At 39.6% G+C, this 20038-nt stretch overlaps 1 protein-coding gene across 1 annotated transcript; it reads right to left on the reverse strand.

The window, feature by feature from the left end:
• Nucleotides 1-464: 464 nt before the first annotated feature.
• Nucleotides 465-19624, reverse strand: mertka (c-mer proto-oncogene tyrosine kinase a). The gene is made up of 19 exons (XM_007546232.2): nt 19244-19624; nt 17959-18268; nt 17771-17871; nt 17442-17618; nt 11689-11775; nt 11495-11610; nt 11235-11424; nt 8498-8643; nt 5456-5594; nt 4590-4740; nt 4051-4139; nt 3841-3936; nt 3342-3422; nt 3158-3250; nt 2947-3065; nt 2739-2848; nt 2490-2649; nt 1678-1814; nt 465-1316 (listed from the first exon to the last, which is right to left on the reverse strand). Exons 1-19 carry the CDS (start codon nt 19317-19319, stop codon nt 869-871), a joined length of 2826 nt encoding a protein of 941 aa, XP_007546294.1. The 5' UTR covers nt 19320-19624; the 3' UTR covers nt 465-868.
• Nucleotides 19625-20038: the final 414 nt, after the last annotated feature.

Raw genomic sequence — 20038 nt, forward strand, 5'->3', positions numbered from 1 at the left:
GCTTAAATTCAATGTTTGCCATGTCCTGCAGATGAGAACATAATCAGGAGAACTTACTTGATAAGTAATCATGCATTTTGAGAGAAATAAAGAGCAATAATGCTGATTTTTACAAATCTACTATTCAACAAATGTTTTCAGTGTCCCTAGTCTAAATGAATTATATTGCTGCATTTTTGGACTCAGATGGTTGGAGATAAATTATTTTGATTCATCTTCTGCAAAGAAATCGCCATAGCAAAATGAAAGAGTATGTTACAGCTTTATACCACAATGCAGAAAAAAATTAGTGTTAGGTGTAGATATAAAGAAAACTGTTGCTACTTTAGTGGTGTATAGTGTAGAAAAGAATCCTTAATGTTATATTTCCACATTTTAGGGTCCTTTTACTTTCTTTACTATAAAATTCACATGCAGCAAATTAAAAAAGCAAAATGTGGGATTTTTAAAAAACATAAAACATATACCTGTCTATCCTTTTATTTAAAGTAAATAATTCATGAGATTATGTATCATCTCCGTTAAACATCACATTGATAAACTAAATCATTTAGTTTCAAATGAACATCAACATTTATTTTTACAACGTAGGATTGTTTTATAGACATTTTGTACATTACCATATTTACATTGAAACACACTTCTCAAAACTCCAAAGAGTTTCACAGCTCAGGGAAGCTTACTGAATATGTTCTGAAACATGTTTGGAGTTGACATAAATATAATAACCTGACCATGTGAAGCTAACACTGCTCATTTAAAGAACGAGGAAGGGGCTTGAGATGCAAACAGGAAGAACCGTTAGTGCTGGTGAACCTTGGTGAGATGGGTTTTTTTTTTTACAGCCGGATGAATTTTAGGCTCCAAATCATTTTAACAGGCATGAAGTGTCATCTGAACTGTGCTCCATCGCATCTGCTGCCCGATTTGCTCGACTCAAAGTATCCGTCGACAAAAGCGGCGTGTCCACGGTGGGAGAGCTCAGGGAGTTGTTAGCGGGGACCACCACTACGTAACGACCACTTCCATCATCGTCATCATCATCCCTCTGCTGCCCATGAATGTCTGCTGTAACTACTGTGTTTTCTGCTGCCTCATGGCTGCAGGAAGGGGAGGGGTTTAACTCCAGCTCTGCTGTGATCATTTCCTCCCAGTCGGGGTCCTCTTCAGGAAAGCTGGTGTTAATATAAATAATATCTTCCCTGCTAGAACTCTCAGGAAGTTTCTCTGCAAGCTTTTCCAACATTTCCCGGAGTTGAGGAAACAGCGGCCTGTCCACCGGATCGGCTCTCCAGCAGCTGTACATTATCTCATACCTAGATAGGAGTAAAAGAGAAAAAAAGGGACACACTATCAAATTCCTGTTTTAGTGAACCACAAGCACAACTGAAAACAATCTAAATAAAATGTTAATATTGTCTTTTCTTACATAAAATGTGTTTGCTGGCCTGGATCCTCTAAAAAATTCTTTAATAATATCGTTAGTCAGTGGGAATTATGACAGTAAAGGTATCTAAAATAGACCGGAAAACTGAAGTCGTAGCTATTCTAACACACAAATAGGCCCTGCACATTTAATTTGTTGTTGAGCAGGTAAATGAAAAACACAATAACATTTATTGTTCCGTTTAAATGAAATAAATGAAAACTTGTGGAGCATTCTACTGAAACACTCACAGTTCGTCCAAACAGTCAGGCGGCTGCTTCAGTCTGTGGCCTTCAACAAGATAGTCATAAATCTCGTGGTTCTGGACTCCCGGGTACGGCGTCATGCCTCGCGTAGCAATTTCCCACATGGTAACACCAAATGCCCACTGCACACATTTTAAAAAGCAAAACATTATTTTTGCTAACTGGTGCCACATTATGATCTGACGAGCATAAAAACAGCACTATGCATAGACTGTAAAACATGCTGACGCTTTTTGATTCAGATCTGTTGCAGCACAGTTGCAGGGAGTGGCACTTGATAATTGGACTGGCAGACCTTAGTTCCACGTTAAGTCTTCTAAACATATTTTGTTCTCTCTGAAACTAGAGTGTTATGATTTCCAAACATATCTCTAAGATCTCATCTTGTCTCATTCAAATATTGTATATCATCTCCTGAGTTGGAGGGATGAATTCATCTCAAGGCTTTATAGAAATTGGCCCCCAGGTTACTTTCTTTGCGCTAGGTCCGATTATAATTGACAAAAGCAGCTGTTCTTTTGTCTAAATCTTCTAGTTTTTTTTTTTGTTTTGTTTTGTTTTGTTTTTTCCCCCTTTGGGGCTTTTCTTAAATTTGACGAAATGCTAAAATAAAAAAATCATGACAGCAGTTCTTTCACCCTGACATAAAGACGTAAGACAACTGACTATTCAGCCTTTCCTTCAAAAGGAACTTGGAAGCAAAACCACATTTCCACATTGAGTTAGTTCTCCATTTAGTTGCTATCTGGTGATTTCGAGGGAGCACTGTTACAGGAAAAGATCCACATTACACTTACAACATCACTCTTTACAGTAAAAACTCTGTCTGCCAGACTTTCCACTGCAATCCACTTCACAGGCATTTTGGCTATCCTGCCCTGCCTGTAGTAATCTCCGCTGTAGATCTTCTTCGATAAGCCAAAGTCAGCGACACACACCGACAGGTCATCACGCAGCCTGTGAGACAAGTAAAAAATTAAGTCAAATAAACCTCTTGAGTCACGAAGATTTTTCTATGAAAGTAAATTTCACAGAAAGAAACCTACATGCAGTTACGTGCCGCCAGATCTCGATGCAGAAAATTACGACCGCTGAGATACTCCATACCCAAAGCAATGTCAACCATGAACCTCAGGAGAGTCTGAGTTGGTAAGAACTGTGCACAAAAAGATAAAACGATAGACAACGGTGTAGAAATTTAAAATGTAGTCCTCACCATAATTTGCATGTATTAAATGTTGGCTGAAATCTTACCCTGGGGCTCTCTTTCAGACGTGAGCGCAACAGAAAGCTATGAAGATCTCCATATTTCATAAATGGGAGGATGACCATCGGTTTGGGAAAATTTTCAGAGCCAACTTCCAAGGACACGCCTTAGAAGGACAAGTCGACACAGAAAATGTCCAAATAAGAACAGATAAAGGCAAAGAGAGCAGTGAGATTCCACATAATTCAGTTCTCATACCGAGAAGGCGAATGACGTTAGGATGGTTGAAATCTTTCATGCAAGCCGCCTCATTCAGGAACTCTTCAATTTCCCTGTGAGAGAAGTTGTCCACTGTTTGAAAAGAAGAGTTAATTAAATATTTATCTATCCTCATTTTTAAAGACAATAAATGTTTAAGTCTTTATATAATCATAAGGTTTACATTTCATTGTCTTCACAGCAACTTTTACAGACGTCCCATCTAAGCTTTTTAATCGTCCCTCGACAACTGAGCCAAATTCACCTGGAAAACAACACAGCCCATTCATGAAGGCTGTACTGTGTAAGCAATGTGATATTAAATATTTTTAATTAAAGGGTCACCAGGAAGTATTCACACCCCTTAGGTTTTGCTACACATTTTTCTATTACAGACATCTTACCTTATCTTATTTTATCTGCAGATCCTCTGGAAACTAGATGCACCTGAGCTCTATTATATGTGTCAGCAAAGATTGTCTTACTTCCATGTTTAACTGTTTTAATGTTCATAAATTCACAGAACTGTCAGAGAACATGTTTCGGTTTTGCCCCTTTTAAGTTACTTTGTGTAGTTATATTATAAAAGGAAACAAAAACAGTGACGTCGTAAAACGTGAAACAACTGAAGCGGTGTGAATATTTTCTGGTGGCCCTGCACATCCCTGAAACGTTTCCCTCACCTTCTCCAAGAACTTTTCCTATTGAGAGCAAGCTCCTTTGGATCATGACGTCCTGCAGTTTGGCCTGGAGTTCTTCGCTTATGCCAAGATTCCCAACTGAACAAAAGAGGCGCAAAAAAATGTGTTTTACATTGTTATTGGTCTGAATACTTGCAGACATAAAAAAAATATATTAATTTATTGATTTAAATGCAATATTTAAGAACATACAAGTGACTGTAACTGCATTGCGGCTGAATGATATCTGGTTTGTGTACTGTATGATCGGATGTGACTTTTCTGCACTTCCATACTCCCACCTGCAGAGGGCGACAGAAGAGGAATAATATTTCCACTGACGTCACTGGATTTTGAAAAAAAAAAAAAAAACACACACAAACACTTGGCAGGATTCTTCACATCTAATGGTCAGTGTAGTGAGGAAGCAATCTGGGCAGTTTATTCCTTTGCGATATCGTCTGTTTTCTATCTGTGCAGCTGCCCGTGTCCTTTTCCTGAAGCATAACCCTGAGTCATGGCTTCCATATAAAACACGCAGCTGCACCATTATTATCAGCATACTGTGATGACTAACAGGAACTACATCCAGTCTAAAAAGATAAGCCTTAATCTATTCAATGTTTCCCATATTCCTTCTTAAAGAAATGTTATTCAAAAATGAACTAAAATGAACTCAAACGTCACACGTATAGGTGGCAACTTCTAAATATAAGCAAAAGGAGTAAGCAAAGGTAGGAGATTCAGCATACCCAAAACAAGATCTGGGCGTCTTGTTCCGTACATACAAGGTCACCAAGATGATAATCAGCAGAACAGAGATGGCAAAAAACAGGCCCATTATGACCGAGGCGAGGTGTGGGAGGCCTGTTTCTGGGATGGAGGTAGGGATCACCCCTGAAGCTGAGATGAGAATATAACATTGAAAATTAAGATGAAAGCTCTGACAAGAGATATTTGGTTGATTAATTTTAATATTTAATCCAAAACAATCTAACCAAATCAGACTTTAGGACAACTTATTTTGAGCTCCTTCCAGAATGAGCCGTTTTAGGGCCTGTTGTCACTTCAAATCCAATTAAGTTGCTGCTGGCCAAGTCCCCCAACTAAACGTTTTCACTTGTGTGTGAGCATGGCTTCAAACAGATGAACAATTATACAACTGCACACCTTTGAAAAGCAGAAGTAGGGCCTGAAGCACAGTCAACAAGAATGCAGCAAGTGGTTTCGACCGGTAAATCAACAACATAACATGTTTATTCCAGCAGCCATTGTACAGCAACTTCAGCAGTAAAACCAACTGATTAAATGTCCTGGAGCTCAGGATAGGCTGGGCTTCAATGGGATGGGCAGTACCTGCTGATTTGTGATGTTACAAATATGTTTTTTTTTAAATGAGTCAATTTTCAGACACCAAAAAATATTAAACTGCCAGGGTGTTATTTTAAGTGCTTTCGGTGTTTTTAGAATTTGTAGAGACCCAAATGGAAGTACAAAAACGTGCAAAATGTGATTATTACATAACTTCTACATTAACCACAACACAGCACAAATCGATCAGCGAAAAAATTGTTGGACATTGACAAGATGAGAAAATGAAAACAGCAGAGCTGCTTACTGTCCAACGGCGGCACATCGAACCGGACTTCTGGGCTCACCATGCCGCTCCCTGCCTGCGTACGCGCAGCGACCGCCACGCGGTAGGTCGCGTTGAATTCTTTCACAGGTACTAAAGTAGAGGTGTTGTCAGTGGGCACCTAAAATAAAACGAGACAGCTATAACGAAGACCTGTACCACTCTAAAAAATATGTGAAATCAAAACATTGGCTAAGTCAGCAGAACAAAGAGACAAAGTCAGGTTTTAATGGTACTATTTAAACTAAACTAAAAGTAAAAACATAATACATTATAGAAACTTTAACTTGTGGAGGTGTTTTGAAGCACTTCCAGTATGAAACCTTTTTGGAAAGTCCTGAGAAGTGTTCATGGGGGTTATTGTAAACCTCTTTTTCAAAAAGGGAAGGAAACTTATTTTCTGAAGTAGCTTGTGCTGAATGTGAAGAAGCATGTGACGGACACAGCTCTAAATTTCACAACACTGCATGGTGCCATCTGGAGGCGGCTTGCTTTCCCAAAGTGCTGACGGAGGATACTGAACCCATGATAGAGAGCTAACATGTTTGCGACATCTAATGGAGGAAAACATGCAAATAAACATTCTCGCAGCATCAAACTGTCAGAAGAGGTGTTGTTTCATCTGAAACAACAAGTGTATTTACTTGCACTGTATAAAAGGTCATAACCTTTCTTCCTCATTAAATCAGACTAAACTTTTCCTGCTTTAGGTTAGTATTACCAAAATGAGTTATAAAGGATAAACGTCAGGATAATGACAGAGAGACATTTTTATCGCCTTATTTATTTCCACGTTTACATAAACAGGAGTTAAACAATGAATGGGTTTTGGAGTAAAACTTTGCTAAAGATTGCTAAAGATTTTCTGCAATGAAGTCAGTGTTGTACTGACATGAGCGGAAACGCTACTCGGCAAAGAAGAAAACATTAGCCAAAAAGCAACATAAAAACCCAGATTACATGTAAATGCACTCAATGACACAGACTTTAATTTGTGAGGAAGCTCTTGAGGTCTGGTGAAACTAAAAACGAAGTGGTTGGTCTTTATGACCGTTGCTACATTTGGAGAAACTGAGGTTGGGAACATCCTGTGTGGATGTTTTGCTGCAAGAGGGACTGGTGCATTTCACAAAACAGATGGTATCATGTTGAAAGGACATTATGTGAACATGTAGAAGAAAAACATCAGCCAGGAATTTACAGGCTGGGTATTAATGGATCTTAATAGACGTTTGACTGAAGTCCTACAATTCAAAAAAGGCTGTTTTATCTTGGATGGGATTTAAAAAAACAAACAAAAAAAACTCTGTCACTCATTATTTTTAACAATTTGCAAGTAGAAATCATTTGACAATTCACCTAAACCTGGAAAAAGTTTTGTTTACTTAATATCTAAATGTGAGGTAATGCAGTTTATGTAAATATCAGGTTCAACCTCATGTCCCCTATGAAACTCTCCTATCCAAACTTCTCCACCTCAATGGTTCCCATCTAGCCAGATAACTGAGGATTAAATAAGATGCAGTAATGACTGTCGTACAGGATATTTAGCCCATAAACGTACACAACCTCTTGTATTCATACGTCTTTCACTTAGATGACTCAGTATCCAGTGGAGAAAAACACTGATATCCAGCGTGAAAACTGAAAAGCTGTCAACTTCCTTTGGCTCCCAACCATAGAGGAAAGACGGGAAACAGTATTGTACTACAGTGACCTTTTACACACGAGTATGACTGCTTATGCACAAGCGTTAGACGTTGAATAATAGATGATTTAATTTTAGCTAACAGGAAGGATTATTAAGATTCTGACTCAGATTGATTTGTTTTCGCTGTATGAATTAAACAAATAATGAAACTAAAACAAATCTTAAGGCTGGCCTTGGAATAATAAATTGTGGCATTTCTTAGCTTTTGTAATTATTGAGAGAAGTGGGAAAAAATACCCTAAGTTGAACTCTTGGTGACAAATAATGAGGAAGTTTGTCCTGACTTGTGAAACAAGTCAGGACAAAGTTTTCACTATGTCAGACTCCTTTACATGTTTGTACTTTTAGTCATCTTAAAACAATGTAAAGTCATGTAAAAAATAGTTGTTCCCTTTTTTTTCTTAAATGTTTCAGGCTCTCACATTTTTTTTAATATCACAGTTAATACAAATAGGAGTGTTCAAATGACAATTTCATTTAATGGGGAAAAAATATCCAAACCATCCTGACCGCATGTGAAAAAATAACCATAATCCTTTGCTAAATCATTAAACAACTGAGATTAAAACACACATAGAATCTAAATAGAGCCTGTCTGACAACACGAAGTAGGATAAAATGTCAAACTCACTCACATTTATTAGTGAGTAAAATTATTCAAAGCCATTACTAAGGCTTTGGGACTCTAGCAAACCAAAGTTGGAGCCATTATCCCCAAATGGAAAACAAGTGGAACAGAAGGGAAGTACTTTTTTTTTTTTTTCAAACAACCCTGACAAAATAAATAAAAAACAGGTTTTCTGAAGCATTAACTTTCAGTGAACTTGTTCATTACTCGATGTTCCTATGAGTTTCCATGCACTTATTGGCTTAGTGGACAGATGAGCTACATGAATTGATGTGGGAACAAAGTCGGACCTAACCAACCTTTCTCTGCTTTTTGCAGGGGACAAAACTTCAGCCTCCACAGCAAGTTCAGTGTGTATTATATGCTGCCTCCTGAGTGCTTTCAACAGGCCCTCAGTTACAGCGCTCTGCTTTCCATTTGCAGCTGTGAGATCACATCTGCGGCAACAAAGAACAGCTGCTATCGTACAAAACGAGGAACAACATCTGCTCCAGAGACTTGGAATCATCTGCACTTTGTCCAGACAAAATAGCTTCAGTGACTCTCATCTTCTTTGAAACTGTCTTTATACTTTTGTGTTCAAACTTTTGAGGATGGATTCAATCTTGGATCCCTAGATCTGTCCTCAGGAAATATATAGGAAAAGGAATATAAAAAAGCAAAAAGCTAAATTTGTTTTACTCACCCTATCTTCATCTGTCCCGTGCTTAACAATAACTTCATAGCCTCGCAGGATGCCATTTATTTTGTCCTCTGGCGGAGGTTTCCACTTGATAAGCAGACATGACTCATTCAGCTGCACGGTCACATTCCTGGGGTAACTTGATGGCACTGAAGGTATGACAAATAAAAAGAAATAAAGTGGTTAAGACACCAGTAAAGCATCATAACAAAACTATTAGACTTCTTACAAGACTGAAGCTTAAGAATAAAACAAAAGAAGATCCACATCCTAAAATGCCTAAATTGTTTTGAATGCAGTTTGGTATTTGGTGACTTCCAGGAATCTCCTATTAAGTCTTTCAACTACAATATTCCCTGCAGTGACTTTAGGAAGGAAATTGAAAGGAGCTCCACCCAGTAAGAACTTTCTGTTTTGTCAGCCCCCTCCTATTTCCTGAGTCACCCATGAAGACAACAACGGATTTAGTGAATACCACATTTTTCTGAATTCACTTGTGGTAATTCTACAAGCAGTAGCTGTCTAAGTTTTGAATACTCCAGTTATAAGCAGGAGGCTTACGCTGAGCACATTTGGAATGGGAAGCTGGTTAATTACACAGTGTTGCAATCCCTAAAACCCAAAGAGGAACGATGAGATGAGGCAGAAACATAACTCTGAGGGTATGGAGAGCAAATACATGAACGGTGTCAAATTATAATCAGTTTCCTTGAAGATGTGATAGATCCAAATTGAATTGCTCTCATTTTTAATCCATTTCAGCCTTGATTTGAGTCAACTTGCGAGCAAAATATTGTATTGTATTGTTCCTGAAATGATTATATTAGTAATAGATTATTCTGACAATCTATTTCAAAACTTGGACCTTAGTACTGCTGATTTTCTCCAGAAATACATTCAGCATATAAATAAGCGAATAATTCAAATCCTTTTTGAAATAAGAAAATAAGTTTTGCTGCCTAAAATGCAGTAACATAACATTCCTTTAACTAAAATGATCAATCAATCAATCAATCAAATTTTATTTGCATAGCACATTTCAGCAGCAAGGCATTTCAAAGTGCTTTACATCATAAACAAAAACACAAAGTCAAGCAACATAGAACCAACAATCAAAATATTACATTAAGTCAAGTACCATCACTAAATTTGTAATTGATTAAGTTTCAAATGCAATTCTAAACAAGTGGGTTTTAGTCTAGATTTAAAGGCGCTCAGTGTTTCAGCTGTTTTACAGTTTTCTGGAAGTTTGATCCAAATTTGTGGTGCATAAAAGCTGAATGCTGCTTCTTCTCATTTGGTTCTGGTTCTGGGGATGCAGAGCAGAACCAGAACCAGAACCTGAGGGGTCTGGAAAGTTGATATAACAACAGCAGATCCTTAATGTATTGTGGTGCTAAACTGTTCAGTGATTTATAAACTAACAGTATTTTAAAGTCTATTCTCTGAGCTCCAGGGAGCCAGTGTAGGGACTTTAAAACTGGTGTTATGTGCTCTATGTTCCTGGTTTTAGTCAGAACACCAGCAGCAGCGTTCTGGATCAGCTGCAGCTGTTTGATTTGTTGGACAGACATGTGAAGACCCTGTTGCATTAATCAATGCGACTAAAGATAAAATATATGGATGAGTTTCTCTAGATCTCGCTGAGACATTAGTCCTCCAATCCTGGAGATCTTCTCCAGGTGATAGAAGGCCAACTTTGTGACTGTCTTTATGTGGTTCTGAAGGTTCAGGTCAGAGTCCATCATTACTCCCAGATTCCCACTTGAAGAGCTCTGGGTTTGCAGAAAAACATTTATTTTTTTTATCTTAATTTCAAAACGTATATATTTTTGTGCAGGTTTGGCTTAATTACTGCTGTTATTCTTTCACTGATTAGCCTTTTTTTTCATTAACTAGAGACTGTATACTCTAGGCCAGAGGTTCCCAAACTGTAGGGGGCGCGGTGCCATTGCAGGGGGGGCGACTGGATGAAAAAAAAAACATGAACACTGTATGCGCTGGGTTTTTACCTTAGAATGGCCAACTCTCTGTTATTCCTCTGTCAGTTTGATACAGGGGCTTCCACACTTCACATATTTGTGTCCTCTGTCACTTTTATCAGCAGTTAAAACTGTTTAATCCGTTGTTAACATGTCGTAACCTGGTTTTCCGAGCCGCCTTTAAACGCAACATGAACGCTACGACGCTGGCGCTGGGTTTACACCTGTGAAGGAGACCTGCTGCTGCTGTGCAGAGCTACGTAGGTTTGTGTTAGAATCATGGCAGCAAACCAGCAAAACGCAAAGAACTTTTCACAGTTTTTCCCTCCAAACTAACAGACTGTTGAGTAAAGCTGTTGGATGCAGGTAATGTTGGATGCAGGTAATGTTAGCTAAAAGATGACTAGCTAGCTAATATCACCTTAAACTTAACAAGTATGTTGTTGTCTATGTTCAGCTACATACATTCATTTTGCCTCCAAAAAAGTCGATTGCCCCCGCACCCCCTGTTCTTAGAGACAGGGAATCTCTAAGAATCGACCCCCCCCACAAGACCCACACACAACTCCCACCCCCACTTACACACCTTGTTCAACTAGACAGCTATTTGTAATCCATAAGGGGGGCCCAGAAAAAGTTTGGGAACCACTGCTCTAGGCAATGATTAATTGATTACTTCATTAGTTGACAATTATTTCAAAAACTGATTCATCATGATTAATCTGATTGTTCCAGCCCCAGCTGAACTCATGACACACCTCCCTCTGTGGTGTTGTTCTGGATCCACATGGAGAGCGGAGACGCTCCCAGCTCGTTGCTACAGGAAACGCTCATGTTGTACCACGTCATAGCCTTCAGCCCGGAGACTTCACAGGGGAAAGGCGGCACTGTGACGTTATCGAGCCTGGTTATGGTCACCTCCCCTTTCCTCTGACTCATCTCTTTGACCTTGGATGGAGCAGAGATCAGGTGAGCAATCAGAAACTGCAACAGCATTTTCTCCACATGTGGGACTTACCCTGACGTGACAACTGGTGATAGAAGAGAAGCCGTCGTGTCCCGGGATCCAGCTCAGCATCAGCTTGTTGGACTCTTTAGCAGTCACCCTAAGATTAGTCACAGGACTGGGAAGAACTAAAGCAACAGCAGTAAAAGTGATTAAGATCCACACAAGGAGCATCCAAAACATCCCTAAAAAGCTCTGCCTTTTACCTTTGATGTTGACAGTCGCTTCTCTGGACGTAGAGACTCCCTTTGCGTTGTGAGCCTCGCAGCTGTAGTGGGTTGGCTTGTCCACACCTGCAAATGGAGGAGTAAATTCAACAAAGTTGCAGAATTCAGGTAGTATTTTCTGACAATGGTGTGAAAATCCTTGGAGTAAGAACAAGCGGGAAACATTGTCTCTGTTCTCTAGATTTTGGCCAACAAGTCAAATTCTCTTGGAAGCAGACAACAGTCAGACCTTTCCACTCTGAAGCGGCTCTTTTTTCTTTTTTTTTCCTGGATCCGCAATTGTTCTCTTTCAACAGCCTCAGAGCTGCCCAGCCAGGCTAGGCTAGATTAGGACTCTGAAATAATGTCCCTTTTGTGCAGTGTTTTCGAGCATCTGCGTCTCGGAAACATTGTCACAAAGCTCATCCCAGAGCAGCCTGAAAGCACCGGGAAAATGACTGAAATTGTGCACCTAACCTTCCTTTTGTAAAACAGATTGATGCATCGGTGTAAATGTATCAGATATTGAATTGCTTTGAATGCAAGAACATCTGGAGATTTTCTTCAGCCTTGAACTGTGGATCAATCAGTATAAAGTATCACTTAAATGTGAAGCAGAAAAAAATATATACATAGGTTTCAAATATTACACAACTGACAAAGTTTGCAGTGCTTTTACTCAGATGACTAAATAAAATTAATAGGAACACAGCTGTTCTGTGTCTTTGTAAATCGCAGGACACTCCTTGAAGAAGACCTGCTAGATAAAAACATGCTCAGCATTTTGGAATGAGTGAATCAAAGTTCAACCCTAAATCTCTGCATTCAGTCTGGCTGAGCTTGAGAATAGGAAGCATTTCAGTCCCTAGACGTGTAAATCTACACAACAAGTCTTGCAACTGTAATTACAGCCAAAGGTGTTTCTATAGAATATCGACTCACGTGAGATTAATACAAATGAAAATAAAAGTTATGATTTTAGTCACGTATTTATTGGAAAAAGGAAATGTATCAGGGTCATGTGTTGTCATTTCTGCTTTCACTGTGCTCTAGAAGAGAATCAAAACAAAATCAATAATACACACACACACACACACACACATACACACACACAAAAACATATACATCTCTGGGTTTTTTCTCACAAGGGAACTGGGACGAGGATCAGAGTGAGCCAGAATAGCTAAACAGCGCGACTTGTAACATGCATCCAGCACCCTCTAATTTGCAGGTTTGGGTTTCCTCCAGCTCCCTGAGCAGCTTGGGATGTCGGCTGTTTTTCCATTTTCTATTCAGGGAGCGAATCCAGTCACAAACTACACAGCCAGGTTACAACAGAGTCCATTCCCAGTGTTTTTCATTTCTGTCTGTCGCATTTTAATCTCTAATAACGGGTATACTCAATTCTAACATAGCTAAAGCTGCAAAGTAGTTCAGACTTTACTCCTTACAGTGGTAAAGCCTCCAGGTGAGAAAGGCTTCACATACATCTGAAGGGTAAAAACTTATTTTTAGATATGCGTTTTTCCACACAGATGAATTCTGCCAATTAATTAATCCCAAACGTGGAAAAGAAAACAAAAATTACTTTCTGTAAATCATTTCATAAAACTAGAACAGCCAGATCCTAAAATCACTAAATCATCTTCTTTTGGTCACGAGGCTCAGCCACACTCTTATATTCAAGGATGTTTTCACTGTTTTGACACCAGAAACTCTCCAAATACCTGTGGGAACTGAGAAACTGCTAAAATGGACTTAAGTCTCCATATTTAACACAACAGATGTTATGAATGACAGTGAGCCTGCACTGCAATTCTAGCTTTATGAAACCATGCAAATCGTATTTCGCAACTGTATTGACAGGACTCTAATTACATCAATAGACCAAATTTGTTTCTGATGAGAGGCCTTTGACCACTCATTATGTACAATGAGGTTGAGTTTGCAGCAAAGCTCGTTTGCCAGTTTTTGGTCCTGCACAGAGCTCTGCCTGCAGCCTGCCAGCCTCTGTTTTCTGCCTCTCTTTACCGGACAGTGGGCCGTCCTGTGAAAGGGGCCTTTGTCCGCAGATCCAACCCCCGAACAGCCAGGCCCCTTGCACATGCCGGACCAAAGCACAACTCTAAACCTTTAACCCCTCAGCTTCTGGCAACAATGGTGGATCTGCTTCGCGTGTAGCAAACCGCAGAGCTACAGCGTATAGATTAAATCTTATGCTTCTGATGATGTTTACTCTCAGAAGGGTCCATAAAGTCTGCATGTATGTTGGGAAACTGAGACATTATGATGCCAGAAATGTCTGTATTCCTCTTCTTGTGTAACACTCGAGGACATTACTTTGTGTTGACAAGAGAGCAGGACACAACATCAGAGTAATGCAGATAACCGCAGCTTTTTAATGAGGCACAAGAGCAAAGCCGAGACTGAGGAGTCAACATACGGAAAGCAATCAAAAATATATGCACAGCATGAACCACAGAAGTAAAAATTATCCATATGCATTTTATCCCCAGCTGCACTAATGTCATAACAAAGGTTGTATCACATCTCATGTAGAAACCAGCAGACTATGGAAGCCAGTTTAGCCACAACAATATCCAATAACGCTGCCCTGAAACTTGTCTAAAGTGGCCCAGAAGTCACAGGCAAAGCGGTCATTCGGTTTGGTCTCTCAGCTCTGTTTTTCTTCAAGCAGATACTCTTCTGACCTTGACTGTGTCAAAGAATTCACAACTTTAAATCAGACTCAAAGAAAAATGAGGGACACAAAAAAAACAACATTCACTCAGTATTGTTGCTCACTTCAATTGTTATTAAATTCATTTGCTGCAGTTTTGTGATATTTCAGCTAACCTTGATAGGGTACATGTGTTTTTATTACTTTTGTTTTGAACTCTCTTAGTCACACTTCTGCTTGTCTTTTCATTTCTTTTGAAATGTAGCGATAGATTCTGTAGCATACACTTCAGAAACTTCTGTTTTTTTACGTTGTAATTATCATAAGTTACAGATTTCACTTAACTTCTACAGGAACATAGACTAAAAAGTGCTATCAGTGCTTTGTCTATGGCCGTGTCTCTGAAACAGCCGTTTCAACCCACTGCTCTGTACTTCAAGCCTTCAGTCTAACTCTGCTGCAACCAAATTGATCTGAGTGACTCCTCTGTATATAATCTAGTGTTTCGCTGTTACTTAGTCATTCATTTAAACCTGGTTTATTAATGTGTCCTGGGGAAAGGCTTGAGAAATCAGGTCTAATTTCCAGCTTAATATCAGACATTAATTGTTCCTTGACCGTTTTGAAGGTAAAAATGAACTCTCAAATCAAGCAGACTCTTAAAATTAGAAAACAAGAATGAATGCAAAATTGAAAAAAAAAGCTGACTTAGATCTGATGACGCACATAAACTGCTTTGCTAAAGTGGTTTCCCCAAATCTAGCAAGCAGTGGCAGAAAGAAAACTATCGCTGAAGCAAAGTCACAGGTCATGTGAGGGACAAAAACATCTGCCGTCAGATCAGAGCAAAACCGAGATTCCTGGCTTTAATGCAGAAATTGATGTGGAATGTGGTGAAAAACCAACATTCCACATCACATTGAACGCAGCATGCACTCTGTGATACATGACAGTGGCAGCATCATGCAGTGGGAACATTTTCCCACTGCATGCAAGTAGGAAGCTGGACAGAGCTGATGGGAAGAATACATGGCAATCAGAGGTTCTTTTAATAATCAGTGCTTTCAGATCAACACATATTCATGTTAGAATGGCCTAGTCCAAGTCCAGCTTGAAATTTGATTGAGAATCTATGGAAAAAAAACTGAAAATCTCTGTTCATAGATGGTCTCCATCCAATTCAACCAAGTGAAGAAGAAGAATGGTCAAACTTTTCATTTCTAGATGTGGAAGGGTGGTAGAGATGCCAAAATGCTTCATCTGGTTCTTCAAAGTATTTACTCAAGGTGGCTGAATGCAAATGTATAGAAAGGCTTAAAACTATGCCTGTTACACTTTTCAGATATACATATGTCGAAATATTTGAAAAGCGCAAGTCATCTTACTTGCTCTTCAGAGCTACTACTGCTGTTTTTCCATTACAAATGTGTGCAAATATTTGTCGATATTCTGCTAATGCCAAAAAACTAAATTTTACAACTGCGGTGTCCATGAAATGAGAAAGAAAATTAAAATCACACGTGAATACACTTGTTCACGCAACAAGTTCCAGTTACATGAGACACATTCAGATTTCAGCCGTGGCGCTACCGCTCATCATCTATCAGCCATCAGAGGAGACGTTGGCGACTTATTAAGGCATTGGAGCAACAAACCCCTCTTACTTTGGAGCAAATTTCCATTTAGCAAAATGACTTCCATAATTTCAATTTGGAGAATTTTATTGTTAATGGGAATGCAGCGAGTGTCAATGCATCACTGGGTTGCCCAAATCTAATCCTCAAGAGACATTAGCCTGTAAACTTTGGATGCATCTCTTGTCCAACACATCTGAATCAAATGATCAGCAGGTGATTCAGCTCCTGCAGAGGCCTGGTGACGAACCATTTAGGGATAAAGTTCTACAAGTTACGAGACTCTAAGAAATGTTGGGGGGATGAAGAGAAACCAGTTAAATACAAACACCCTCAAACTGTGATGAATGACTCGTTGAAGTTTCTTTTAAAGCAACTACAGTCGCATATCTTTGATGTCTTATTAGATGTTAAAAGGACAGACTGTCGCCAACCCCTACACACGTCTGTTAAAAACATGATAAACCCAGAAGCTGACTGACTGAGTTGGTTTCATGACACAAAGCAGGAAAACACATGCAGCCAACAAAATCTACCAGCTGCTGCATCTGAAAGCTTCCTAATTAACAAGACGCCAAAACATTAAACTCCCCTCAAGGCTCAGGCAATTTCCATGCCCTCTTCCCAGTGAAAACTTTTATCTTATTTACACGTTATTGTGCAAGTTTCCAATGTTGCTTCCATAAGCTAACCATGCACTGGCGTCAAGCACGGTCTCAGGAAGCTTTCAGGAAGTGTGCTATTCCAGCAATCAGCTCTTTCTCCAACGTCGCACTGGTTGAGCAGCGTTACAAAAAGCGTCAACCGCGCGTGAATGACCACTGTTAACCACGCTGCAGAGAGACATGGCGAGGAATCTGACTGCCGTAAGCAAGGTGCAGCTGCTGAGGCAGCAGACACGAGGCAGAACAGAAACCACGGACAGCGTAGGGACACCGTGACTTAACGCCGTTGTCCAGAAATATTGAATATCTAAATGTGCTGATGACTGAGGTGTCTCTACACTGTGTGCCAGGAAGGGAACAATTAAAAGCAAAACCAGCTAAACGTCATTAAAGGGTTTTACAGCTTGTTTTCGTTTAATTGCGCCGCAGTCATAGAAACCAGGGTATCCTTTTTAAAAAGTCATTTGGATTTTACTGGTTGGAAACCAACAAATAGAGGTTCGTTAAAACACGTTTTCCTTTAATTTATATGGGCGGATCAGAGCTTCTAAATAAATGCTGAATTTAAATGTTCTAATAAAAAAAAAAGGTCAGGAAAGGGATAAATCACAATCTGTATTTTCTGACACATTCACAGAGTCGCCAAGATATTCTGCTGTCATATTAAAACCTTTTATTAGGGAGAATATAAGAAGAGCAGCTAGAACAGGAAGAGGCTGATCATCACACAACTCATAAAGCAGACTGACTGGACTGCATGCTGTTGGGGTTTACCTTCCACAGTTAAGCTGCTGGGAGACTTTTCCTCTTCTTTTCCCTCAACAGGTTTTCCATCACTGAACCAGCGGATAGAAACCGGTTCTGGAGGCCCCTTTGCCACACAGGTCAGGGTGAAATTTGCATTCCTGGTCACATTCAGGTCCTCTGGCTCGTGTACAAATCCTGGCAGACCTGCAGGATGGGGGGGGGAAAGGCGCAAAAATCGATCACACTGCAAAAACATAAAATCATAAAACATATCTTTGAGTTAACATATTTGTACACTTGAAGTAAAGTTGTGCTGACACAGAAGAATCCATTGTTACAATCTTATTATAACCCACCTTCCACCCCTAGAGTGATGGACTGAGACCTCCTTGTCTCATTGTTGATGCTCATTGTGCAGTGGTACTCGCCAGCATCCGCTCTCTGTACCTTTTTAATGCTGTAACGCAGCACATAGCGACACATTAATCTCGCTACCCGTCTCGTAATCCATTATTTTCGTCTTTCATCTCAGAGTGCAACATACATGATGGTGGAGATGAGAGTTGTGACTCCGTCTGTGGAGGTTTGGAGCTCGTTGATCGCCATGTGTTCGTCATTTGACAGGTCCTTGTCGTCCTTCTTCCAGACGATGGAGGGGTCCAGCCTCACATCGGGGATGTCGACGGAGCAGTTGAACTTAGCCTGGTGGCCCTCTGACAGCTCGATGGAGTGGATGGTGGGCTTGAACTGCAGCCGCCTGAGCTGATCTTTGCTCAGGTGAACTGGAGAAAGGTGGCGTGGAATGACAGCAGGCTCTGAGCTCCTGGTTGGTCTGCGGACGTTGGACTGTTGAACTGTGCACAGAGAGGGCGAGATGTTAGGATGCTCTGAACCACGCGATATTTGCGGTAGACAGGAGAAAAATGCTACTTTGCTGCGGTGCACATTTAATCACAAAATCTTATTGTACTAATATCCTCGTGACTACCAGTAGTTCATTTTTGTCCTCTGTAGAGGACATTTATAAACTTGAATATATCCCATCCCCTGCATTCTATTGAATTAATTCCTTTTGGTATCTACAGAGGACATTTAGGGCTTTTCAATGATACCACATGTGAAGGGGTGGGACTTTTGTACGTACCTTTTTCTAATTCAGAAAAATGGCGTTCATCAGTACAAGCACATTTTATGGAGGGAGACAAAGTAAGTGCATAAAACTTTTTATTGTGCAAATTTTGGTTTAAAATGTTGTTGGCATATTCTAAATAAATCTCNTTTTTTTTTTACTTTTATAGTTGTTGAAAAACACTTAATTTAATTCTATAAAATGTATATTTCTATTTTCTTCTCTTATTTTAATCTTGTTCTTTTTTATTCCCACCAGTATTTTAAACGTAGTGTATTATATACTCCCTAAATTTGTAGTTGTAATGTGACAAAAAGTAAAAACCTTAAGGGCTTCACTGCTTTCCTAAGTAAATATCTATACATCGTATTTAAAGTTTTTTCAGTCTGATTTACTCATTTACTACAGCTTTTGTCTTATCAGAATCTGACAATGTACTTTGTACTGCACTAACCTGTATAAACTGTGCCAGGCAGCCTACAAACCCAGACTAATCTAATCAATTAAGGCTTCCTGAAGGGCTTAAATGCTTTATATGCCCATTAAAATCTGAATTTAATCACACCTGAGCAGCATAATCCAGCGACGAGTCCTGCCTTTTGCTTTAAATCAAGAGTAGATTACCTCTATGGCTACTTCAAGGTCCATGAAGTAGCTCAGGAAAACGTATTCTCCCACCAAAGAAAAACAAACAACTTACCGCTGAGAGAGCTCCGCAGAAGACAGGCTGTGATCACCAGAACAACAAACCAGCCAGAGTTTAACATCTTTTCCATCAACAATATTTTGGCAGCGCAGCGGCAACAGGCTGAGAAAAGTTATCAAACACACGCAGACTGCGTTGGTTCAGCTCCGAGAAAGGACAACATCCCCCAGAGCTGGGGGTTCAACGCTGTCTGAGTGGAGCTGTTGACTGAAGGGAGAAAAGTTCAGAGTTTGGGACGTCACCGCAGATGTGGCCCATGAAGGCGGGACTGAGGAACCGCTGAGCACAGTAGGAACTAAAAACAATGAAGCTACACAGACTCCATCATTTTGTCCCTCAAAAGCTTTAGTTTTTACTTAATTTCAAGTTGAAATTTTCAACTTCAGCTCCTTTATTACTGATACACTATCACCCCGACAGTTGTTAAAGCCAATAAAACTCTGCGCTCAGCTGCTCCACCTGGTGGCCACTTTGAGATGGCAACCTTGTTTTTTTTCCATCTCCCCGCATTTAAATGTCCGTCGCTGTCAGACTTTATGGACTTTCATCAGATTCTTACAAGTTGCTGACATTAAATGTATTTCAGTCTTAAGAACAGCTAAAGCAAAACACACCACATTTTACAAATATTTAAATGTCATTTAAGATTTTAAGAAGTAATAATGCATCGTTAGCTTTATTTTTTAGAAAAAAATGTAATGTATTTCCCTAAAAGTGATTATTTTTGTCTAAAACAAATTTTGGAAAGAAGAGGTGGTGATTTTCCCCCATAAATCAATTTTTATTTTC

This window comes from Poecilia formosa, unplaced genomic scaffold (assembly GCF_000485575.1).
Source record: "Poecilia formosa unplaced genomic scaffold, Poecilia_formosa-5.1.2 Scaffold15, whole genome shotgun sequence".
Taxonomy (NCBI): Eukaryota; Metazoa; Chordata; class Actinopteri; order Cyprinodontiformes; family Poeciliidae; genus Poecilia; species Poecilia formosa.